Source organism: Pteropus medius, unplaced genomic scaffold (assembly GCF_902729225.1).
Source record: "Pteropus medius unplaced genomic scaffold, Ma_sr-lr_union100, whole genome shotgun sequence".
NCBI lineage: Eukaryota > Metazoa > Chordata > Mammalia > Chiroptera > Pteropodidae > Pteropus > Pteropus medius.
This window is the reverse complement of record NW_024344561.1, coordinates 1,457,545-1,482,995: the sequence shown is the minus strand read 5'-3', so window position 1 is coordinate 1,482,995 and position 25,451 is coordinate 1,457,545. Positions and strand designations below refer to the sequence as shown.

Here is a 25,451-nt window from a genome sequence, read left to right as displayed (position 1 = left end):
ATGAAATTACCAATTACAAAAGAAAATTGTAAAAGAAATTACAAATACCAAAGTGTCCATACCATGACAGCACACTTAAGAGAACAATGAGTTAATCAGAAACTAATTTTTAAAAGGACCCTTCCTGCCTGGATATGAAAAAATACACTTCAAGGCCCCCATAGGTCCAAGACTTAGTGATGGAAATAACATTTACATCTGAACCAAAATAAAAGCACTTCAGAATACAACATATTAGAGGTGAAAGGTATTAAAGGAAAATTATCACCTTAAATATTCCTATCAAAAAATAAAAACTGGAAATCAATGAGCCAACATTCCATTCTAAGGGTGAGGCACTGATCTCTGCTTCTAGTATGAATTGCTTATAAATTTTGACTTATAAGTGATATTCATGAAGGCGTTGCCACATGGTTTACATACACAGGGCTTCTCAGTTGTGAGTTCTCAAGAGTCTTCAAAAAGATGAGCAACAATTTCATACTTTCTTACATTCAAAGGATGTCTCCACAGTGTGAGATCTCACGTTACAAGATTTGAAAAGCCTTGCAGACATTTCCAAATTTCTCAACATTTATATATTTTCTCTAATATGTGTTTTCACATGTCTTCGAAAGTAGGCAGGACAAACAAAGGCTTTCCCACAATCCTTACATTCATATGGTTTCTCACCAGTGTGGCTCCTTACATGTCTTCGAAAGGATGAGGGACAACTGAAGGCTTTCCCACATTCTAGACACTCAAATGGTTTCTCTCCAGTGTGCATTCTGGCATGTACAGTAAGGTATGAAGAATGACGAAAGGCTTTCCCACATTCCTTACATTCATAGGGTTTCTCCCCAGTGTGCGTTCTCATGTGGATCCTAAGGGCTGAAGGATAAATAAAGGCTTTTCCACATTTCTTACATTCATAAGGTTTCTCTCCAGTGTGAGTTCTTACATGGACTGTAAGGTGGGAAGAACTAATAAAGGCTTTCCCGCATTCCTTACATTCATAAGGCTTCTCTCCACTGTGAGTTCTCAAGTGTTCAGTGAGGGATGAGGAACGACTAAAAGCCTTCCCACATTCCTTACATTCATATTGTATCTTTCCACTGTGATCTCTCACATGTGCTCTAAAGGAGGAGGGACAACTAAAGGCTCTTCCACATTCCTTACATTCATAGGGTTTCTCTCTACTTTGATTTTTCACATGTGTATTAAGGGAAGTGAGAAGATAGAAGGCTTTTCCACATTCTAGACATTCATAGGGTTTCTCTCCAGTGTGTTTTCTCATATGAATACTTAAGGAAGAGGGACAATTGTAGGCCTTCCCACACTCCTTACATTTATAGGGTTTCTCTCCTGTATGTGTTCTGACATGTACTGTGAGTTTTGAGGACTCACTAAAGGCCTTTCCACACTCTTTACATTCATAAGGCTTCTCTCCAGTATGAATTCTTATATGTATTATAAGGTGAGAGGAAGAACTAAAGGCCTTCCCACATTCCTTACATTCGTATGGCTTATCTCCACTATGAATTCTTTTGTGTTTGGACAGTGAGGAGGAACAACTAAAGGCCTTCCCGCATTCCTTACATTCATAAGGCTTATCTCCACTATGAATTCTTTTGTGTTCTGTTAGGGATGAAGAACAGCTAAAGGTTTTTCCACATTCTTTACATTCACAGTTTGTCTTTCCAGTGTGAATCTTCATATGTGCCCTAAAGAATGAAGAACAACCGAAGGCTTTGGTACATTCCTTACATTCATAGGGTTTCTCTTCAGTGGGAGTTTTCATATGCTTCTTAAAACAAGCGAGAAAATGAAAAGCTTTCCCACATTCCTTACACTGATAGGGTTTGCTTCCAGTGTGAGAGCTGATGTGATTCTTAAGGGATAAATGATCCATGAAGATCTTTTTACACGCATGGCATTCATAGGATTTTACGTCAGTAGTTCTCTTGAGTATATTAAGATCTGAAATTAAGCCAAAGATTTGTCGACACTGATCTGCTTCATTACATTCATAGATGTCCTCCATCACATGACTTCTTTTAAAAATAAAAAGCACATTATTAGTAATAAATAAATTTTTACCATTTTCAGTTATATTTTTTTGCTCTGTCAAGTTGTAAGCTGAAAGTTCTCACAGGGGACTCTACAACAGCCAATATTATCAGTAAGTTTTGACTTATGGGATTTTTTTGATAATTATTTACAACTGAATTATGTGTCAAACATTGAAGAGTTCAGTCTCATTTGTGGGGAATCTTAGAAAATTCTTTATGAAATCGCAATTTCTGACCAAGTTGTATATATATGTTTTTAAATTTCATGACATTTTAAGATTCTCTCTTGAGGCACTATTTTCTTTTATGCTAATGGCACTCACCTCAAATGTCTCTCATGGTTTTTGTTCTTATAATCAACACCACGGTATTCCCAGTTTTTGTATAAGATAGATGACCAGGAATCATTCCTTCTGAATCTTACTATTCCCTGTTCACTGGATTTTTTTTCTCCATGGATATCTTGCGAAGTGACTGATTCATTAGCTTTAAATCGAGTCTCAAAACCTGAAACAAAAGGTAAAGGCACCTATAAGCAAAGGACTTTTGGCAGTGTGGCTATTTCAGGACTTCAGTAATAAGCACAAGATCAAAATGGTAAAGAACTAAGAAATAATTCCATGAAGAATGAGATTGATGGTAACATGAATAGGGTATTATTAGAAGAACAAAACAAAAAGGAATTGGATAAAATGTGCATGGACAAACACTAACCTACAAAGAGGAAATATGCAAGGTCTGTCCCCAAAACAAGGAAAGTGTCAGTGGACTGATAAAAAGTCAAATAGTAATTAATGGTATCGTGGAAAATCAGCCTTTCAGACAAAACAAAGTTTTGTTTTGCTTTTATTTGATTTTTCCGAATGTAATATCCCGCAACCAGGACAGTTTCTCCCAAGAATTCTTGCCTTCCTGGTGCTCCTGCTCGATAGGTCCTCTCTTTGCTATCTCCAGCTCCTCCTCTTGTTTCCACTGGAGGATCAGACAGGGTGTGTGTAGTGGATACCCTGTTAATGCAGAAAGGCATATCACATGAAAGAGAACAATGAGGAACCATAAACTCTTCCATGAGACAAGGCCAAAACTTTGATCTTCTGATATGCTGAGGATGAGCAGATGTGAATTTAATTGCAACAAAATGTTTGTCAAAAAAAATTTTAAGGGGGATGGGGAGCTGTGACATAGCCTCAGATGTTTAGAGCTGATCTGACATTTATATGTAATTCTCAATATTGTTTGAAGCTGGTCTGATACACCCTGAACATTTTGTTCTCCTTTTGAACAAAAATAATCTCACAAGATATCAATCTTACACAAGGTTACCCTGAGACCACAGTAAAATGAAACAAGACAAGGCCACTTCATAATTTAGTCTAAGGGGAGGCAAACAAAAAGTCACTGTGTATGCACAAAATACCCAAAAATAGAATTTCCCCCACTTTCTGCACCCAGGTTCAATCCAATTGGGTTGAACAGTGTCTTTCAAAGATTCATGTCTGAACAGATCAGTGGAACAGAATACAGAGTCCAGAAACAGACCCATATAAAAGTCAACTAACCTTTGACAAAGGAGAAAAGGCAATACAATGGAGAAAAAATAGTCTTTTTACAAAGACTGGAACTAGATATTGACATCCAAAAAAATGACCTTTTACTCTTCACAAAAACTGATTATAGACTTAAATTTAAAATGCAAAATTATAAAACTCTTAAAATAGGAGAAAAATCGAGATGACCTAAGGTTTGGCAATGACTTGCTAGATGCAACACCAAAGGCATAATCTACAAAAGAAAGAACTGATAACCTGGACTTCATTAAGATTAAAACTTTTGCTCTGCAAAAGACACTGTCAAGAGAATAAAAAGACAAGCCACAGACTAGGAGAAAATATTTGCAAAACACGTATCTAATAAAGAACTGTTAATCCAAAATATACGAGAACTCTTAAAACTCTAATTAAAAAATGGCCAAAGACCTTAACAGACACCTCACCAAAGAAGATATACAGATGGCAAATAAGCATATGAAAAGATGCTCCACATCATGTCATCAGAAAAATGCAAATTAAAACAATGAGATACCACTACACACCCATGAGAATGGCCAAAATCTGGAACACTGACAACACCAAATGCTGATGAGGATGTGGAGCAATGGGAACTCTCATTCACTGCTGGTAGGAATGCAAAATGGCACAGACACCTTTGAAGGCAGGCTGGCGGGTTTTTTACAAAACTAAACATACTCTTCCCATATGATCAGATAATCATGCTATTTGAAATTACCCAAAGAAGTTGAAAATGTGCCACAAAAAACTTGCACACACATTTATAGCAGCTTTATTCATAATTGCCAAAACTTGGAAGCAGTAAAGATGTCCTTCTGCGGATGAATGAATAAATAGACCGTGGTATTTCCAGATAATGGAATATTATTCAGTACTAAAAATAAATGAGCTATTAAGCCATGAAGAGACACGAAAGAACTTTAAATGCATATTACTAAGTGAAAGAAGCCAATCTGAAAAGGCTACATACTGTATGATTCCAACTACATGACAGTCTAGAAAAGAGAAAACTGTAGAAACAGTAAAAAGTTTAATAGTTGCCAGGGTTCGAAGGGAAGGCAGGATGAATTAGCAGGACAAAGAGGACTTTCAGGGCAGTGAAACTATTCTGTACGATATTATAATAGTAGATATATATCATATATTCGTCCAAATCACAGACTATACACCACCAAGAGTGAAGCCTAATGTAAACTATGGACTCTAGGTGACGATGACATGTCTGTGTAAGTTCATTAATTGTAACAAATGTACCTTCTGGTGGAGGATGTTGAAGGCGGAAGAGGCTGTGCATTGGTGGAGGCAGCAGGGTATATGGGAAACCTCTGTACCTTCCATTCAATTTTGTTATAAACCTAAAACTGCTCTAAAAACAAACAAACAAACAAACAAATAAATGTACTTTTAAAAAATTTCATGTCCACCTGGAATCTCAGAATGTTGCCTTATTTGGAAATAGGGTCTTTGCAGGTGTAATCAAATTAAGATGAAGTTATACTGGATTAGAGTGGGACTAGTGTCCTTATAAAGGAGAGACTTAGAGACAAGGGGAAGAAATCTGTGTGAACAGAGGCAAAGATTAGAGAAATGCAGCTGCAAGCCAAGAACACCAAGGATTGTTGGCCACCATCAGAAATCAGGAAGAGATAGGAAGGTTTTTTTCCACAGAGCCTTCAGAAGAAGCATGACCCTGCTAACACCTTGATTTCAAACATCCAACTCCAGAAATGTGAGAGAATACTTTTCTATTGTTTTTAGTCACTGAGTTTGTGGTACTTTGTTACAAAAGGCCTAGGAAACTAATACAACTTGTTTCCATAGACCCATCCCCCAATCACTCAACCAAAGTTCAAAACTAGAATATGTGCTTTCCTACTCCCCACCGCCTCCCATGTCATGTGTTCTCCCTCACAGCACTGAGTAATAAACTCAATTTACTTAACTACAGGTATGTTCCTGGTGGTCTTTGAGTAAAGAACATAGACATCAATAAAATTCTCAAACAGTCCTAATCCACAAACCTCTCTGTGCCCCTAATTGAAGTCTATACCAACACTTTTGATGCTTAATACGCCTTCAGGCTTTCAACCACAAGAAAAAGTCAGTTCAATACACAGATGTTTATTTTCATGATGAAGCCACTAGACTACAAGTTCCTTGGGAGTCAGTGACCATGTCTATCTTATTTACCAGTGTATTCCAATTCCTCAGCCCAAATCCTAGAATAAGGTTAGTTAGTCAGATAAATTTGTTTTCTAAACAACTAAATGAAGGGATGCTGCCATTCTTACCTAGTGAAGCCAGGTTCTGGAAGTTCTCCAGCATCACATCTCTGTAGAGGCTCTTCTGAGTAAGATCCAGCAAAGCCCATTCCTCCTGGCTAAAGTCCACAGCCACATCCTCAAAGAGCACTGAGTCCTGAAACATCCCACATATTCTGGTCAGAAAGACACCAACTCCCCCAAAGTGTTCAGGAGGATGGATGATGCTGACAGTACTGGGGAACTGAGAATTCATTCATAGGAAGTTCTGAAGATTTTATGGTCTCCTAACATCGACCCTGGGACTCAGCCATCAGATCTCTTTTTCCCTAAACTTCCTTCCTGACTGATCCAATCCTGTCTCACAGACTTAACAACACTTCTAAAACACTAAATTAATCTCTCCACAGTTTGATGATGAACAATTCCAGTCTTATATAATCCAGAACAGTCCAGGGTATACAGCAAAAATGAAAGAAACGCTGTCAAAATGAAATAAATCAGGTCCTCGAATAACTTCGCTGTGTTATACATTGATGAGATGCCGTGGGAACTTAACTCCTGTTTATATCAATTAGCCTATGGTGAAACTGGTTTCATTATCCATCATTTTGCAAGGTCACAGAATCCACAATGTTAAGTGAGGACTTACTGTAATTTCCACACTAACACCAGCAATTGCTTGTTACAAAAACAATTTCACCTGCTTCCTTCTCTCCTGTCATAGCAATCAGCACACCATGAAACACTGGGTCAAATGTGGATGAGGTCTTAATGAATAAAAACACACTGAGGGACACGGAGATTTCTTTTTTTCTTAAACCCGAGAGGCTCGGGAGCCTGTAGAAGCACTACTTTCAAACTAGGTCCACAGCTGACCATATTTTCTTATATTCTAGGCCAAGGATCAGCAAACTATGGCACATGGCTAAATCTAGCCTACCACCTGTTTGTGTAAGTAATGTTTTACTGGAACACAATAAAACTTGTGTATATACTGTCTATGGCTGCTTTCACACTAAAATGACAGAGCTAGGTTACAACAGAAACTCTGGCCTTCAAAGCCTGACATACTTACTATGTGGCCCAGTAGAGAAACAGGTTACTGACCCCTGCTCTAAACAGTTAGATCGACAATCTGGTGGAATGGAAATACTCCCCTGGAGAATTATTAGCTCTTACTTACCTGTGTCATATTTTTCTGTAACTCAGCCGCTGTTTTTCCTTCGTCCATGTTCCCTTTATGAAGAAAGGCAGAGTATTGAAAGTTAGAGCTGAGGCAGGAGAAAGAAACATGAAAATCTAGGTCTACCTACAATTTCCACACTCATGAGCCTTAGTGCTGCAACGCATCCTTTAAAAGTAACCGCTCCCCTCAGAACACACACACACACAACCCACACATGAACATGCATACCCCAAGACACTCAAACACACACCAATCTTACAAGAAGACGGAACAATCTTGCCTCCTCTAGAGCTAGAAGACTGTGCTCTAGTTCTTGTTGATCATTTTTTTAAAAAGGTTAGGGGTCCCATTTTGCAACGAAGTTAACTGAAATCTAAAAGTTTAGCTGTCAATTTGACCATGAAAAATAAAAAGAGTTATCAGGCAACACCTTCAACCTTAAGAATACACACGCTGCCTCGAATCCAAGAAAGCAATGACTTCTGTACCAGACTTCCCAGGGCTCCATTTCCAGTATTTCACACTTCTGCAGCCCTTGCCAGACTACAAGCCATTAGTGCTCAGCCCCTAATCACTGGACCCTCCTTCCAGGGCTGCAGGGTCCCTGAAACCTGGTTTTTGAGAAAGAACATCAACTGACTGAATTCCACACACAGAAGGCAGAAAAGACTGCCACTCCGCGATTCTCATGCTAAAATTTGCCTATGCAGAAGCAGCAGAACAAGAATACTTGAAGTTAGCAATGTGTGTCACCTGTGATACCAATATCTATAGTGCTGCTGCACAAATTTCAAATAACGAAAATGCATTTCTTCCACTGCAGTGGATCCAGTATGTATTTTAAAACCAATAAAAAAGTGTGATATTCTTTACTATAAAAACTGTGGTATTCTTTACTATATCAATAAAATGTTCCATCTGAGCAACCATGATGTAAGAATGATTTTGCAAAGATGTCCATACCTTTGCAAAGAAATTATTTGTTTCATAGAAACTCTGAAAATCAGATATTATTATAACTAGTTACCTTATAGTTGAGAAATCTTAGAAAAGACAATTAGCCATGCACTTGATGTCACCCAACTATATGTACACAGGTCTAGTTATCTTCAAAGCCTAGATGCCCAATGAATATATTTCCGAACACACACCTTACAACCTAGTTGTTAGTGAGGCCTTTATTCCCTAAAATTACCAGGTCTGGCCTAGAATCCTCTTGGGCACACTATGCAGAATAGACTAAGGACGCAGTCTATTCAAATGTTTTATCTTTGAGCTCCTTCTCTTGACTAAACCCTATGTCTTTAGCAACCATGATTCCCTTACGGCTCCTACCTCCTGCTCCTTAACTTCATATTCATTTATATACTATCTCCCCTGATCCTACTACTTGCAGTCACAGGGGATACAGCACTGAATGAAACAGAAAAATCCTGAAGCACATGAACTTTATAATCTTTTGAAGGAGGACAGAATTAACAAAATATTATCAGGTGGTATATGCTACATAAAAATGTAGCATATTATAGGGATAAGGAGATGCACACACATTTATCTTTAGCAAGTGAGGACTACTCATGAGCAGAAAATTAAAATAACTGTTTCAGACAGCAGCGGAAATCCACAACTGGTGATATATATATATCTATATATATAGATAGATAGATAGATAGATAGATAGATAGATAGATATAGATAGATATATGTACTTATCGATATCATCAATTCCCAGAAAAGAAAAAAAAATCTGTATCAGTGGGCTAATGCTGACTTATAAGGTTGGAAAAAGAACAGCATAAAGGATTAGAAAGAAAGTGAAAACAAGGCACAATTAATGATACCTTAAAAAACTAATAAACTGGATCAGAAAAGCTAGCAGTGTCCTTTGAAAATTAATGAAGTCAACAAATCCTTAGCAATTTTAGGAACAGAGCACAGACAAAAAGTTAAGATGAGTCACAATTACAGCTGTTGCAGGGAGACTATGACAATAAAGAGAATAGATACACAAATGTGCAGGTATTGAATGAATTTCAAAATACTACTTTCCAGCAATGATCTAAAATAAATACAATACTTGATTATATCTAGTCATTGAAAAAAAAAATCAGCAGCTTAAAACATACACAAAGGAAACAAATTATTTTACCTGCAGGCTCACCAAATAAGTAAGGGAGTCAAAATTACATTGTAGAGACAGGAAAACTTCCTATTTCCAAGACCAGAAAAATTCAACTCAAAAAAAGGAAAAAAAGAAAAAGATCTCGTTCATACATTTTAGGGCAAAATAATAACAGTACAGTCGAGAAATGAATTATAAGGATAATAATCACAAACCAAGTTCATTTCATCCTAGGAATAAAAGATGGTTGAAAATGAAATCATCAATTAACATAATTCACATTAATAGATCATATGACTCATCCCCTCAGATACAAAATAGTGACATCTATATTATTGTCCACTGGTGCTAATAATACAACCCACTACGACCAGAAGGGAACAGGTTTAGTAGAAGAAAATCTACAAACATCTATAGTAAACATCCTATTTATTGGTGAAATGGTAAATTCCCTCTGAGATCAGGAACAAGCAAGGATGCAAATTCTATGCTACTCTACATTGAACTAGAGATCCTAATAACTGCACTAAGGAAATAGAAAGAAATACAAAGTACAAGGAATAGAAAAAGAAGACGCTGAAACTGGCAGATGATCACACTTTAGGTGTGAAATTCAAGGTATCCACAGAAAAATAATTAAAAATTATAGCTGCATTCGGCGAGGAGAGTTACGAACACATTAAATAACCAGTTTACTTTTATGCACCTGACTATAACGTAGCAAACGGATTTTGCCCCTCAGGCAGGGTAAAATTCAGGTTAAATAATATCTCTTGCATCAGGAGGGGAGAAGTGGGGTAGTAATTGAAGCAAATGTCACCCCGTGCTCACCAAATACGCTGAAATCCACAGATGAGCGTAGAAACAAGGTGAGGCTCTCTTCCCCGTGACCTGAATGGCAGGGATGCTTTTCGTTTTTGGAAAGAGAGCAAAGGATGTTTTTTGGAGGCCGATTAAATACGAGGGTGGTTCTCCAACTCTAGTCTGCTCTCACTCCGGCTGCTGGACCCAGCCCAGCGTTCCGGATTCCGTGAATTTGGAACGAGCCGCAGCCACCCGCGGGGATGGGAGGCCTCGCGCGCGGGGTCCCGGCGGCGGCTGCCCGTTGATCGCCGACCCCAAGGCCGACCTCTCCGCCCCCCGCACGTGACCTAAAGCGGGCCAGGTTGAAGGCGGGTACGATGAGGACGAACCGGACCAGAAACACGACCCAGGGCGCGAGCAGACAAGGCCGAGGGCTCGCGCACGCACAAAAGCGAACCTCTGCTTCCGGTTTATCCGCTGCGCACAGCGTAAGGGGCGGGGCCTCGAGAGCTGGGAAATAGGGATTACGTGTAGCTGTGGGACGGGGCGGGGCGGGGCAGTGTCCGCTTCCAGCCACGAGTGGAGGGGTAGTGCTAGTTTTCTTTCTCCCGGGAGGATCCGGGGGCCGGATCAGCGCAGATGTTGGGGTAGCACGGAGCGCGGCGGGACCAGGTCAGTGGTGGACCTTGGTAGACTAGTCCTGTGGGACTGGGACTTAATTGAAGATTCAGAGAGCGGGGCTTAACGTGGGGCCGGGTCCAGGGAGATAAGGTTGATGAAGGCTAGGGTCAGGGTTAGTTTAGGGTTAGGGCCTCCTGTCCAGGCCCTAAGAGCCAGAAAACAGGATGCTCATCGAATGCGTTTATACCCACCCTTCTCCATGTTGCTATACATTAGACGCAAAACTTAAGCCTATACCAATCTATGAGATCTCTCTTCTAATCATTTGGTCCTTTCATTAGGCCTTTAGTATCCCTTTCATTGTTTTATTGATAACTGCTCATGCAGAGGAAGGCTCAAAAGCCTGCTGGCACCAAACTCAAATTTTTACACATCCAATTATTTTTTAAATACCCCCCAATCGCATAATTTAAGCCATTTAGGCCTGCTTTGCGTACTCTGTGAAACCTCAGCCAGCATCTGTTGAAGATTGATTAATAGAGCCTCATGGTTCTATGTTGCTACGACTCTTCAGAGCTCTCTGACCCAGGGATTCCCCCTCCCTGGGCTGCTGAGCAGCATCACCTAGACATGTAAATCCCCTCCCAGATTCCCTTGTCCTCCTTCCCTTCTGATTGGCGACCCCTGTGCCATCAGCCTCTGGATGGCCTAATGCTGTGAGGGACTGCTCTCATGCAACCCTGTCCAAGTGCCACCTTGTCAAAGAAAAAACAGTGGTGGACAGTAGTTAAAGCAGTAAAAACACCCTGCAGACACTGAATGGACCCTCCCATCCCAAATTTTGTTTGGATGTCGAGACCGTTGATCACACACACACATACACACACACACACACACACACAGAGTATAAAAAGATTTATTATTTACATTACAAATGACCCTGGAATCAACAAAGTGAAATAACTCTATTAGAAAATGACCATCAAACATCAATTTTTGAAAACACTAGAGGCAAATTGTGCCTGTATCAAAACTCAAAGCACTAGAGGCACTAGACCTATTGTTACAGATTTCATAGCCAAGAGCTTACTCATTCCTTGTACCAGTTTCTGAAACTCTCCTACCTTTTAAAAGAAAATGAGAGTATTGTTTTGTAAAAAACTTAAGGTCTGTAAATTGTATCGTGTGCTCACAGTTCTTGTGGCCCCCAACCCGTATACTATTCTGGCTTCTTTACTTCTAAAATCAACACATCACAGTAGTAGGTCTCTGTTCAGCCTTCTCTAGTGTTCTTTACATCTGGATTCCCAATACCTTTTACTTTCTTGTGGCTAGACAATAAACCTGCACCATGATGCCACAAGTCTTCACTAAAGGGCCGTCATACTTCTTTCCCATAAACTCGTAGACTTACAACCTCCCTCTTCTTCTACCTTAATTCTAAATGTAGATGACTTGCTTTTATGTTCACCTGCACTATCTTCTTCTCAAGAGGAATCTCTATCTCTGGACAACTTTGGCTATATATGTTTCTGAGGTAAATTACAGTTTGATCAGACCCTGTAGGTTCACTATCCAGTCCATGACATAACCCTAGAAAGCAAGTCCCTCACACCAGAGAATTACAGCATTCAAAATTTCCTTTTCTTTTACCAAAAGACAACTTAGAGGATTCCTAAGACTATTATAAACTGCATTGCTGACTTAATTATCTGCCTCTTCTACGACATAACTAATGATACCCCTGAAACTCTACCATGGGAGGTCACTGCAGAGTTAGCCTTTGACCAACTCTAGGCTACTATCAAGAATTCTCCCAAATTATAATAACCTGTTTTCTTTTTCTATTAGTACTTGAAATGGATGGTCAAGCTCTTATATTTTTAACTCCAATATAATGGATATCAGACCCACTGGGCATTACAGTTGCTCTTGAAACCCAGTACCTAAGGAATCTCCCCTTGCTTCAAGACAGTAACCTCAGACATGCAGTTAGCGGAAGCCATTTCAGACTTAAACTTAATGTCACCTCTTCACCCCCAGTGTGGAATCAGAGCCCCTACACTGAAATGCTGTAGCGCTTGCTCCCTCTCACCTTGACTGCAGTGTGCAGCTCCTTTTCCAGGTAAGGGGAATCACAGAGAGGAAGCTAAACTACACTGAAAAACTGAATCACAAACCGTGAATTTATGTTGCTATGTGAAAAGGTCAAATGCAGCTATGCAGTGACTATATTCAACAATGGTGCAAAGAAGAGTTAGGATGCATTCAAGTAAACAGTAAAATTTGAAAGTGATAAGACTGGATAAAGACTGACTGAAACTTCAAGGGAACAATTAGTTAGGAGGGTCTACGGGAAGAGCCAGGGCTTATGGAAGTTCCTTGCAGTCTGTCACCGGGACAACCCTACAGGAGGAGCTCTGTGTTTACAATAAAGCTCTATGGTTCTAACTTGCCCTTCCCTTAACTTCCTTTTCCCTTCTGAAAATTCCCCTCCACTGTGGCACGCAAATCCCAGTAAGAACTTGTTTTTCCCGAAATAAGTCCTTTTTAGTGACAAAATACCCAATCGACATTATTTTTGAGTCAACGAAAGCAACTGTTTTTCATGTAAGACAGGGGCTAGGTAGGAAAATAAAGCACTGCGCATATCCTTGGACACGGCCCGACCATCAGGCGGGATGAGCGCCCCATGCTTCCCAGATAGCTGAAAGAAGCGGCAGCCTCTCACCTTTGTCTGAGGCCCCGCCCCTCACCCTGTTCGCAGAGACTCAAAGTGCGCGTGTGCGTGGGCGAGGCGGAGGCGGCGGCCATCTTTGCTTCGTGCGCCCTCCTGCGACAGAGGTGTATTTTCCTGTCTTGGCGTTTGGCCTCTGTGGGTTTATGCGGGACGGGAAGCGCCAGAAGGGTAGGCGCGGGGTCACCGGGCGCTTCCTTAGCGCGCTGACCCTGCCGCTCCAGCCTCTGGCTTGTGCTCCCGGGCGACTGCCCCTGCTCCAAGAGCGGGGTCCAGGCAGCAGCCCCGGGAGGAGGCGTGCCGGCTCCTCCACCCGGCATCCTCCCCTTTCAAAAGCCTCAAAAATCAGCCTTTGTGCCCTTTCTCCAAAAGGAAAAGCATCGCTGTTGTTCGCGTCACAGTGACTCTGGCCTTAGCGTCCCTGTCACCTCCAACCTGGCAGTTCGTCGGGTCCCGGTGAGCACTCGGTGGATTCGTTCCGGCCTTGAGTGTCGGTTATTGAAGTTTGGTAAGTTACGTTCCGGTGGAAAGAGAAACATTCTCAGGTTGTTAGGGAGCACATGTGTCCGAGGTGAATAAAATGAATGTGTGAATGTCTAAATACCGCGTTGATCACGGAGGAAAAGTGGGCTACCCGCTCTGATTTCATCGGCTTATCCCAGAACCCTGCAAATCCCCAAAGCTTCAAAATGGAGGAGTCTGGGAAGAAAGACAGTGCAGGCTGATTTCTGCTAGTAGCAGAAGTTGGAATTGAATTTACCCTCATTTTTATGAGTTTGTGTATGTGGAATTTTCTCCCAGGTTCTTACCTTGAAATTCTTATCTAAAGCAGGTCTACATGAGCGCCAGTAAAATGAACATCTATGAACCCTTCTCTAAGATTAAAATTTTGTCTCATTTGTCCCTTTTGATATGGATACATTGTGTTAATGGTAAATTGCAGACTTTCACTTCACCTCTTAAACATGCTCCTCCTAAAAATGAAGGCCAGCTCCTAAAACATTCCCAGTACAAATTTACTATATGGTTTTTTCTTTCTATTTTATATTTGTATCTTTTTTCTCATAATAAAAACTGGTTCCTGATTGCATTGATGTTTTATCCTGCAGTATGTGTACAGTAATTCACAAAATACCAATATTACTACCAATTGTAGGCTTAGTATTGAGTTTCATTGTGTTTCTTTTTGTCCTTATATGTTTATATTAAGACTATAAAGTTCGGAGTATTATGTTCATATATTTGTGTGAACTCCTAAGTCTTTTATCTGCATGGTTATGTTTGATACACTATTACATTTATGTCTGTTTACATTTAATTTCAATGTTGGCTTCCTTTTTGAATTAACTTATTCTTCAAATTTATAAAACTTTAATGGTTCAAAGGCAAAACTATATTAAAAGGTACATTCAGACGTCTCACATCACCACAAGTACCTAACCATTTCCATTTTGTTAGTTTCTGGTGTAACCTTTCAGGGCTTCTCAGAAATAACAGCTGTATATATCTTTTCATGTTCACATGAGTATATATTTTTTCCCTTTAATACTATATACTGAAATCAGTCTATTCATAATGATCTTCCTATCCTTTTTTTCTGGCTACAGAGCCCTTCATTATGATGTATGATGTGATAGTTTATACAACCAGTTTTCTATGGGTAGAATGTGTGTTATTTCCAATTCTCCTAGCCACCGCACCATAACAACACTAGGGACAAACCTGGAGTCTGATAAAATCAGACTTTGTAACTCATTCCAAAGAGGGAGAAAGTCACATCAGAATAACCATGGGTGTCTCAACCCAACAAAGCAAAATAGGTACTTAATGGATTCCGTGGAAGGGTGTTGTTTAGGTTAAATTTAAGTGAAGCGGTATTTTGGTAGTCTCAAAGCAAAGCAGGACTGTGTAAAGGTCTGGACTACAAACAACCCAGGGCCCTGTTTCCTTGTAAATGGTAAAATTAAGATAAATGTGAAATGTTGTGTCCAAAAACTGTTTAAGCTCAGCACCTGGGTTTTAAATCAAGACTTCTCCATGTCAGATGTCAAAATAACGATATAGATCCTCCAGGCAAAATTGGGATATTTCTGCCTTACTGATAGAATTTCAAAGCGAATTTCTGATAACTTCCAATATTATAGGATTAAGTTTCTCAATGGATAAGAAAGCAATATAACAACAGAGTTATATTGTAATTTACGAGAAGGTCAGTCAGGTGCTGCCATGGAGGAGAAACTCAATAAAAAATAGTTTATTATATTCACAAGTCCCAGAGCCAGGAGGCAAGGCATTCCACACAGAGTCATCAAGAAAAACAGCAGGGTGGTCAAGAGGCAGAAGGGGCAGAAGTGAGTGGTGGTTTTGGCCACTGCTTCTATAGGAATTTCCACAGGAAAGGTAAGGCAGAACAGAGAAAACAGCCAGGATTGGCTGGTTTGAATGATTTTGGTCGGCTTTGAGCTAGAAGGGTGGTCTCTAGTTGCCTGCTACCTGGCCCTGGGATGATTATGGCAGAGGAATATTGCCTCCCAGGGTGTATGGGTCAGATAGAGATGATATGGCTCTGGACTGGTTAGTTTACATATTCAAGTCATGCTCCTGGTTGAATCCTTTTGCTATCTCTAGGAATTGGCTAGCCCAGAGGGACAGTCTCTCTCCAGCCAGAAAGGGTTTTTTGTTTTTTTTTTTCTCAGATGTTAAAGCATAATATACAGAAAAAAGCCTCTCCTCTGTGTGTGTACATAGTACAGTCAGTACTTGGATGTTTTGACATCATAGTAAGGAAACTTTGGGGTATTGATAGTGGAGAGTTATAGAGAGTAGAGTGTAAGTTGCCCTGACCAACACAGAAAACATTTACTGTGTTATCTGTGACCACAAGCAGAAGGACAAGAAATTCTTATAGCCCAGGCCATAATTAAGTTTCCCATTCGGCATTAGCCAAGAAAATAAAGCTGAAATTTTTTGCACTACCTTTAAGGCTTTTGAAAGGGGAGGATGCCAGGTGGAGGAGCTGGCATGCCTCCTCCCGGGGCTGCTGCCTGGACCCCGCTCTTGGAGCTGTAAAGTGAATTAGAAGTTTGCTGAGAACAAGGTGGTACTTCTAGCAGTTTTGTTGGATGGTGCGAGCTAATAAATTAGTAAAGTGTATGTAAAAATTAGTGATATTGTGTGTAACCAAGGGGAAGGGAGTGGTTGTGGTCACAAGGCAGAATGTAACGTCTTGGTGGAAGTTGAGGGGTTAGTAGGAGAAAGCATCAGAGTAGTGCAGTCCTCTCCCCAGGCGCCAAGGAGTTGACTAATATGAGGCAGGCACCTCCTAGGGAAAGTGATAATCTCCCGCCCCCTCCCCTTTTTTTCCTTTCTTTTTAGAGAAGTTTTAGGCTTACAGCAAAATTGAGAGTTCTCATATGACTCCTGCCCATCCCCAGACTACCCCATTGTCAACATCCCCCACCTGAGTGGTACATTGGTTACAATTAATGAACCAAAACTGACAGATCATCATGACCTAAACTCCACAGATCACATTATGGTTCATTCTTAGTGTTGTACATTCTATGAGTTTGGACAAATACATAATGACATGTATCCATCAGTATGATATCATACAGAGTATGTTCACTGCCCTAAAAATCCTCTGTGCTTTTTCTGTTCTCTCTCCAACTCCTGGCAACCACTGACCTTTTTGCTGTCCCTGTAATTCTGCTTTTTCTAGAATGTCACAGTAGCTGGAATTATACAGTCCATTAATTTTTAGAATGACACCAGATTTTCCTGTAGTCATGGAGTGTAGAAGTATATGTTTCAGCAGAGAGCAAGTAATGTACCTAGATCATGGGCTAACAGACAAGGAACTCAGAATCATAGTAGAATCCCTAATATCAAAGGAGGAAAAGCAAAGAATGCCCGGTGTCCACTTTGGGCCTTAGAAGAAGCCGTCCACGTGGTTACTAGGGCAGAGAGTTTAGTGTCAGGGTAAAGTCATCTCCAGCCATGAGACCCTGTGCTGGTTGATGTCTGAAGTAATGTCATCTCCAGCAGTGAGCCTCTGGGCCAGTGTTGTTGCAGAGCGATGAGTCTGGAGTATCCTTTACAAATGGGTGCCCACTCTCAGCATTTACCCATTCAGTTGAAACTGGCTCATTTGGAGGGATTCACTGGATTGTAAGCCAATGAAAGCACCAGACCAATAATATAAGTCCATATTTACCAGAATGGTGTGCAGGGCTTTTGTTTTTTCATGGAAGTTTAGATTCATATGGGCCCTGTAATAGGTGAACACCTGCCTAGTCTTTGGGACAGTCTATGGTTAGTAAGTTTCAGGAAGGTATGTTCCCTCAGTCGGTCATCTAGCCCTTATGGGATGGGGGCAAGGTTAAAAACTGATGTGTTACCATCTAGGACCAGATGGCTTCAAGAGTGAATTCTGCCAAACATTCAAAGAAGATTTAATACCTATTCTCCTTAGACTCTTCCAAAAAATCAAAGAGGAGGCAATACTTCCCAAATCATTTTATGAGGCCAATATTACTCTGATACCAAAACCTGGTCAGGATAACTCAAAAAAAGAAAACTACAGACCAATATCTCTCATGAACACAGATACAAAAATCTTAAATAAGATACTAGCGAACCAAATACAGCAACATATTAAAAAAGTTATACCCCATGATCAAACGGCTTCATCCCAGGGGAACAGGAATGGTTCAGCATATGCAAATGATACACCACATAAACAAATTAAAAAATAAGAAGCATGTGATCATACCAGTAGATGCAGAAAAAGCCTTTGACAAGATACAGCATCCGTTTATGATCAAAATACTTAACAAAATAGATATAGAAGGAAAGTACCCTAACATAATAAAGGCCATCTATGACAAACCCTTAGCCAACATTATACTTAATGCTGAAAAACTAAAAACTTTCCCTCTAAGATCAGGAACAAGGCAAGGCTGTCCACTATCGCCACTGTTATTCAATATAACATTGGAGGTCCTAGCAAGTGCATTCAGACAAGAGAATGATATAAAAGGCACCCAAATAGAAAACGAAAAAGTCAAACTGTCACTATTTGCAGATGACATGATTCTCTATATAGAAAACCTTAAAGATTCCACAAGAACACTACTAGAAACAAGCAAATACAGTAAAGTTTCTGAATACAGAATCAATGTTCAAGAATTCATAGCATTCCTATACTCTAATAACAAAGTGTCAGAAAAAGTGGAAAAATTAATTCCTTTCACAATTGCAACAAAAAGAATAAAATACCTAAGAATAAATCTAACAAAACAAGTGAAGGACCTATATACAAAAACTATAAGACCCTATTAAAAGAAATTGAAGAGGGTACAAAGAAATGGAAAGATATTCCGTGTTCTTGGATTGGAAGAATCAACATAGTTAAAATGACTGTATTACCTAAAGCATTATACAGATTTAATGCAATCTCCATCAAAATCCCATCGGCATTTTTTTAAAGTAATAAAACAAAAAATCATCAGATTTGTATGGAAGCACAAAAGATGCCAAATTGCCAAAGACATCCTGAGAAAAAACAAGGCTGGAGGCATCACTCTGCCCAACTTGAAATCGTACTACAAAGCAACAGTAATCAAAACGGCATGGAATTGGCAGCAAAACAGACACACAGACTAGTGGAACAGAATCGAGAGTCCAGAAGTAAACCCATATTTATATGGGCAAATAATTTTTGACAAAAAAGCCAAAAACATACTGTGGAGAAAGGATAGTCTCTTTAATAAATGGTGCTGGTAAAACTGGAAAGCCACCTGCAAAAGAATGAAACTAGACTATTGTCTATCACCACACACCAAAATTAACTCAAAATTGATTAAGGACCTGAATATAAGACCTGAAACAAAGTGCATAGAAGAAAACATAGGAACTAAATTCAAGGACATTGGACTTGAAGAATTTATAAATTTGACCTCAAAAGCAAGGGAAGTAAAAGCAAAAAAAATGAATGGGACTACATCAAACTAAGAAGCTTCTGCTCAGCAAAGGAAACCATCAACAAGGTAAAGACAACCATTTGAATGGGAAGATATATTTGCAAGCAACGCCTCTGATAAAGGCCTAATATCCAAAATACAAAGAACTCATATAACTCAAGAACAACAAAAAAACAAACGATCCAGTCAAAAAATGGGCAGAGGATCTAAACAGACACTTCTCCCTAGAGGATATACAAATGGCCAACAAATATTTGAAAAGATGCTCAATATCACTAGCTATTAGGTAAATGCAAATCAAAACCACAATGAGATACCATCCCACACCTGTTAGAATGGCTATAATCAACAGGACAAGTAATAACAAATTTTGGAAGGGATGTGGAGAAATAGGAACCCTCATACACTGCTGGTGGGACTGCAAATTGGTACAGCGACTATGGAAAACAGTGTGGCAGTTCCTCAAAAAACTAAGAATTGATCTACCATATGATCCAGCAATCCCTCCACCAGGTATTTACCCCAAAGACTTGAAAACCCATATCCGGAAAGATATTTGCACACCGATGTTCATAGCAGCATTATTCACAGTGGCCAGGCCATGGAAGCAACCGAAGTGTCCTACGATAAATGATTGGCTAAAGAAACTGTGGTACATATATTCAATGGAATATTACTCAGCTATAAGAACAGATGAAATACAGCCATTTGCGACAACATGGATGGACCTCGAGATAATCATGCTAAGCGAAATAAGCCAGACAGAAAAAGTTGAAAATCACATGATATCACTTATATGTGGGATATAAACCTAAAAGCAAAAAATGAACAGGACAAACAAACAGAGACTCATGGGCATGGACAATGGACTAGTTGTTACCAGATGGGAGGGAGAAGGGGGAAACAATAAAAATAATAAAATGTTAAAAAAAAAAAGAAAATAGGTTGTGGGGAGAAGAAAAAATGGCATAGATGATTGAGGCTCTTTTCATCCCTCTGGCGACCAAATCAAAGTTGTGATGGAAACAAGGAGCAAACAGCAAGGAAAAATTGCCAAGGGTCTAGATGAATAAGCTAAACAACTAGGGAGAAATTTAAGAAATCACCCTGCAACGGCAGAAGGTAAGATGGGGCGAGGTCAAGAGGCTGCCCATTCTCGAACGGCTGAGACAGAGGCTGCAGCAGAAGCAGCAGCAGTGGCAGACCCCTCTTTAAGGGGTTGCATCTGTGAATGGATTTTTGCAGTGATGGACCTGCTCACTCTGACCAGCAGTGCCAGTTCAGCTGCGGTACCCATTGTTCCCTGTTGAGCCCTCCCCACTACCAGCACCCCCATAGCCATGACATCATCAAACTTGATAACAGAGGTCGCTCTGCCCAGAGGATTCCCTGAAACCCCGCCTCCCCCAACTCGCAGCCCCACCCAAGCCACATCCAGGTATATATGCTCAGGAGTCAGGTGCTCCTTGCTGAGCAGCACCTAGACTCACACTGGAGGCAGCTGGCCTTGGTTTCTGGTGTGACCTTTTGAGGTATCTATAAGCACAGCATCTGTGGATTGCTTGCTGAATGTGGCCCCAGAGGGGCAGAGGCATGGGCTAAATTTGGCCTGCAGCTGAACCCCTGTCAGGACTGTGCCACTGGACACCTACTTCACAAATCCACACTAATAAGACCGGGTGACAGGAGCTTTGCTGAGTACAGAGAAACAGACACGGAAAGGCAGCCAAAATGGGAAGACAAAGAAGAAGAAACCATATGAGAGAACAGATCAGAGATCCAGAAATAATGGAGTCAAGTAATCTATAACAGATGCAGAGTTCAAAACACTGGTTATAAAGATGCTCAATGAACTTTTGGGAAGTGTAGATAAATTCAGTGAGAACTTCAACACAGAGATAAAAAACATAAAATGGAAATAGAAATTATAAAATAGAACCAGTCTGAAATGAAGAACACATAATCTGAGATGAAAAATACATTAAATAGAATAAACAAAGTGCATAAAGAAGAGGATCAAATAACCTATATAGAGGACAGGAAAGCCATGGACACTCAATCAGAATGGCAAGAAAAAAGATGCCAAGACTATAAAAATAATTAAAGGAGCATATGGGACACTATTAAAGGTCAAAATACCCATTTCATCAGCGTACCTGAAGGAAAACAAGATGTTGAACAACTATTTGAAGAAATAATGATGGAAAACTTCCCTAACCTGGTGAAGGAAATGGGCATAAAATCCCAGGAAGCTCAGAGAATCCCAAAAACCAGAGATCCAAAGAGGCTCACCAAGGGACATCATAGTTAAAATGCCAAAGGTTAAATATAAAGAAAAAAATCTTAAAAGCAGCAAGAGGAAAGCAGATAGTTACCTACAAGGGAGCACCCATAAGACTGGCAGCTGATTTCTCAAAAGAAACTATGCAGGACAGAAGGGCTTGGCACAAAATATTCACCATGATGAAGACCCAGGATCTACAACCAAGAATATTTTATCCAGCAAAGCTATCATTTAGAGTTGAAGGACAGATAAAGAGCTTCCCAGACAAAAATAAGCTAAAGGTATTTATCACTACCAAGCCATTGTTACAGGAAATGTTGGAAGGACTTCTTTAAGAAGAAAAAAAACATATCAAAAACAGGAATAAAGAATGGTAACTACATTCCTATCAGTAAGTACTTCAAATGGAAAAGAAATAAGTGTTCCAACTAAGAAATAGAGTGTCTGAATGGATAAGAAAACAAAACCCCTGCATGCTGCCTACAAGAGACTCACTCCAGATTAAAAGACACACACACAGACTAAAAGGAAGGGGATAGAAGAAGATATTGCTTTTATGGACCTAGAAGGTATTTAAGAGAAAGATATACACTATGTGATTTCACTTATATGCTGAATCTAAGGCATAAAGAGAACAAACTAATCAAAAACAGACTCACAAATATAGTTGACAGTTTGGCAACAGAGGGGAGGGGGAGGGCTGGGAGAATGGTGTGAAGGGTTAAAGAAGTACAAATTAGTAGCTAATGGATTGTCACGGGGATGGGGACCACAACATAGAGAATGCAGTTAGCATTAATATGTTGGCTGGGTGAAGGGTCAAGGGAGGGAGGGAGCAATTGGGGGAATCATTTTATGAACTATATAGATGTCTAACCAATGTACTGTATACTTGAATTAAAATAAATTTTTTTGAAAAACTTATAGGTTAGGGCTTGGGGCAAAATAGAGACCTTTAGAGTTTTATTTGTTGGATTGGAATCTGAAAGAGTGGTTCAGGAGACCATTATATATCTCACTTAAACTGGCTATCTAGGACTCGTCGGAGGACATGCAAATTCTACTGAATGCCTTTTGCCAGAACTCAGTATTGTGTATTGTAAGCAGTGAAATGTGTGTCTTGGTTACCAGCAATATCTATAACTCCAAAAGGAATATGGAGTAATTTTGATATTTATTTTGGGTATATGTGAGGCAGAGATTGCCAGAGTTCTGTACTCTGAAGTAGACAATTTCTAGATAATAGCCCAGTAGGTCATAATAAATGTGAAGATGGAACCGTTTGTTGGCCAGGGCCTCCAGTGCTAAGATCACATACAGTGGTTAGCAGTACCATTTGCATAATCCACGAATTCTCGTTGCTATTCACTTAGTTAATCCCAAGGGCTTTCTAGGTAGTCAAACCTGTTCTGGGGGAGGGGTGACAACTTCCAGCACCATGGCTTCTGGCAAGAGACTGAAGACAGGCGAGACCACTCCTCCCATAGGTAGGCTACATCAAAGGGCCCAGGTTTTGTTCCATTCTGTCTTAATTTGTGGGATGTTGTTTCCATGACCCAAAGTATAATGGGCAGTGGGTATGGAGGGTCACAGGCTCAGGGTCTGTGGGAACCTCTGTTTCTAGGAGACCCCAGCATGTAGACAGCAATTACTGTTTTATGTATAGACAAGAGAGGCAGTTTCTTGCATCAGAAGCCCTTGAGCAACTGATGGCCATCATAGATGGTCCATAGATATCCAGGAGGCATGAGAAAAGGTTTGCCAAAGCCTTTAAAGTGAAGAAATCTCTGAAGATAATAACAGCAGTGCCTGTTTTTAATATGAAAGTAAAATTTGTAAATGAGGCATACCTTGACCCAAGAACCTAAAAAGGACTAAAAGATGTTGGACTTAAGTGTCCTTAATAAGTGTGTCAAATGAATCTCCATGATAGAGGATATCATCAATATAATATACCTGCGCTTCTGGAGAAAGGTAGATGCAATTAATATCTTGTCTGCAAAGATTGTGCGGTACCCCATGGGTAGCCTGGGAAAGGTGCATTATGTCCCTTCAGAGGTGAAGGCAAATTGTAGCTTAGAGGCTGTTGAAATAGGCACTGAGTAAAACATGTTAGTCAAATCTGTAAGAGCAAAGTATTTACTGATTGTCGATTCAATGGAGTCAGTAGTTTTAATAATATTGAGTATGGGGGCCATAAGATATGGAACCACAGTATTAAGGTTATACTAACCAACATGAAATGCCTTTTAGTTTTTCCAGGTTTAAGAGAAGGCAAAATTGGGCTGTTAAATAGAGAAGCAGTGGGGAAACAATCACCCTTTTGATATTTAGGTTTTATATAATAAGTGTTTACCCTTGAGGACTCTGTTTTAGATTACATTGGACTATGTTAACCATTTTAACTGGGGGAGGGGGTGGTTCACGGGGTCGCATTTTATCAAGCCAATTAGTAAATACTGAAGACTTACTTTTAATTTATTATTATGTTAGAACATCTGTTCAATATAGGATATTTTAGGGCAAGGTACTACAACTATGGGAAATTTAGGCAAAGTGCTAAAGGAAAAAAATTCAGTGACACTTGTTAAAGATGATAAGGTAGGCTTTTCTCAGGACCATCAAGATATAGGTATAGAGACCAGTGCCATGAGATTTTACAGCATGGGAGAGAGACTGAGCTCAACTCCAAATACAGCATGGGCAAGTGAGAAGTTACAGTCAGGGATCGGTCAGAGTTGATGGATGGAAAATTACTAAGAGGAACCATCAGGGGTAAGGGGGTTTCTGGCTAAATCGACCCAACAGGATTCTTACTGCAGACAAATCAGTAACCAGACCTCACCGGTAAAATAGTGGAGGCTGAGAAACCTGATCAAGAATCAAGGATCTTCATATATAGAGGGTCCTAACTGAAGTGACTTAGCAGGCTTCTTGCTAAGTAAAACTGGATTTTGCAAGGAAGTGCACAGAAAGGCGTAAGATGTTGAGTGAAAGAAGCTAGACAAACTAATGCATACCATGTGATTTTTATTTATACGAAGTTCAAAAACAAGCAAAATTGTAGTGTTAAAAGTCAGAATAGTGCTCCATTTGGAGAAGAGAGAGGAGTAATGATTTATATGAGGAATAATGAATGCTTCAGAGATGTAGAAATTCATGATAATGCCTTGTACTGTTATAATTCTGCACTTATTTGACTGTATAGTTCAATAAATGTTTAAAAAATGAACTGTTATAATTTCCAAATGTTTGAAAGTCATCAACAAAATGAACATTAAGGAAGGAATAAAAAAGGCAAAAAAATAATAAAAATAAAGACGAAATTTAATTTTTAAAAAGGCAAAAAAGTAGAACTGATGAATAATACTAAGAGATGAGTTTTTAGAAAAATAATAAAATAGGTAAACTTTGGGCAAAGTCTTATTTAGCACTCCACTCCATACATTTTGTGCCCTCTGGTAGGACCTGGGGGAGAGGAGCAGCTCTTATTCGAGTGTTTCTAAGCTGATTCCCTGTTGAAGTAGATCAGCATTTGAAATGTATTCTGAGTTTATTTCATGAACCATGGAATTATTTTAATGCTTTGGATCAAAAGTTGAATGTCACTTTTTAGACAAGCCAGATAACAGTTTTCAAGAGTCTTCTGAAGTTTTCCTGTTCTGTCATTACCTTTCCCAGAATCAGTCCTGAGTTTGTAAAGAAAAATGTTTGGGTGTATTCGTGTGTGTGTTGGGAGAGGTGGAGGGTGATAATCCTTATGCATTCATCTTTTTTCCATAGCATTTAACCACCAACTAATATAATATAAACATATGTGTTTATTATTT

General features: G+C 39.7%; 2 protein-coding genes across 4 annotated transcripts in view; one reads left to right on the top strand and one right to left on the bottom strand.

Moving 5' to 3' along the window:
• Positions 1-149: 149 nt before the first annotated feature.
• Positions 150-10,483, bottom strand: ZNF699 (zinc finger protein 699). 3 transcript variants are annotated; one of them, XM_039873263.1, is made up of 6 exons: positions 10,023-10,483; positions 7,067-7,119; positions 5,911-6,037; positions 2,960-3,058; positions 2,375-2,558; positions 150-2,033 (listed from the first exon to the last, which is right to left on the bottom strand). In XM_039873263.1, exons 2-6 carry the CDS (start codon positions 7,112-7,114, stop codon positions 575-577), a joined length of 1,917 nt encoding a protein of 638 aa, XP_039729197.1. In that variant the 5' UTR covers positions 7,115-7,119; positions 10,023-10,483; the 3' UTR covers positions 150-574. The 3 variants fall into 3 exon arrangements, with proteins under 3 accessions (XP_039729197.1, XP_039729198.1, XP_039729199.1); XM_039873264.1 differs by having other exon boundaries at positions 150-2,030; XM_039873265.1 differs by lacking the exons at positions 7,067-7,119; positions 10,023-10,483 and adding an exon at positions 4,874-4,985 and having other exon boundaries at positions 5,911-6,033.
• A 2,929-nt stretch (positions 10,484-13,412) lies between these two features.
• Positions 13,413-25,451, top strand: part of LOC120610900 (zinc finger protein 177-like) — a 40,040-nt gene continuing 28,001 nt past the window's right edge. The window contains 1 exon segment of the mRNA XM_039873266.1: positions 13,413-13,861. The gene's annotated coding sequence lies outside the window, so the exon portion shown is untranslated.

What these genes read in the sequence shown, in the direction of transcription:
- ZNF699 (XM_039873263.1), bottom strand. Translation starts at nt 7,114, where the DNA reads ATGGACGAAGGAAAAACAGCGGCTGAGTTACAGAAAAATATGACACAG. An exon ending in CCAGAACCTGGCTTCACTAG is followed by an intron (nt 3,059 to 5,910) that starts GTAAGAATGGCA and finishes CTGCATTAACAG; the next exon opens with GGTATCCACTACACACACCC. An exon ending in CGAGCAGGAGCACCAGGAAG is followed by an intron (nt 2,559 to 2,959) that starts GCAAGAATTCTT and finishes CTTTTGTTTCAG; the next exon opens with GTTTTGAGACTCGATTTAAA.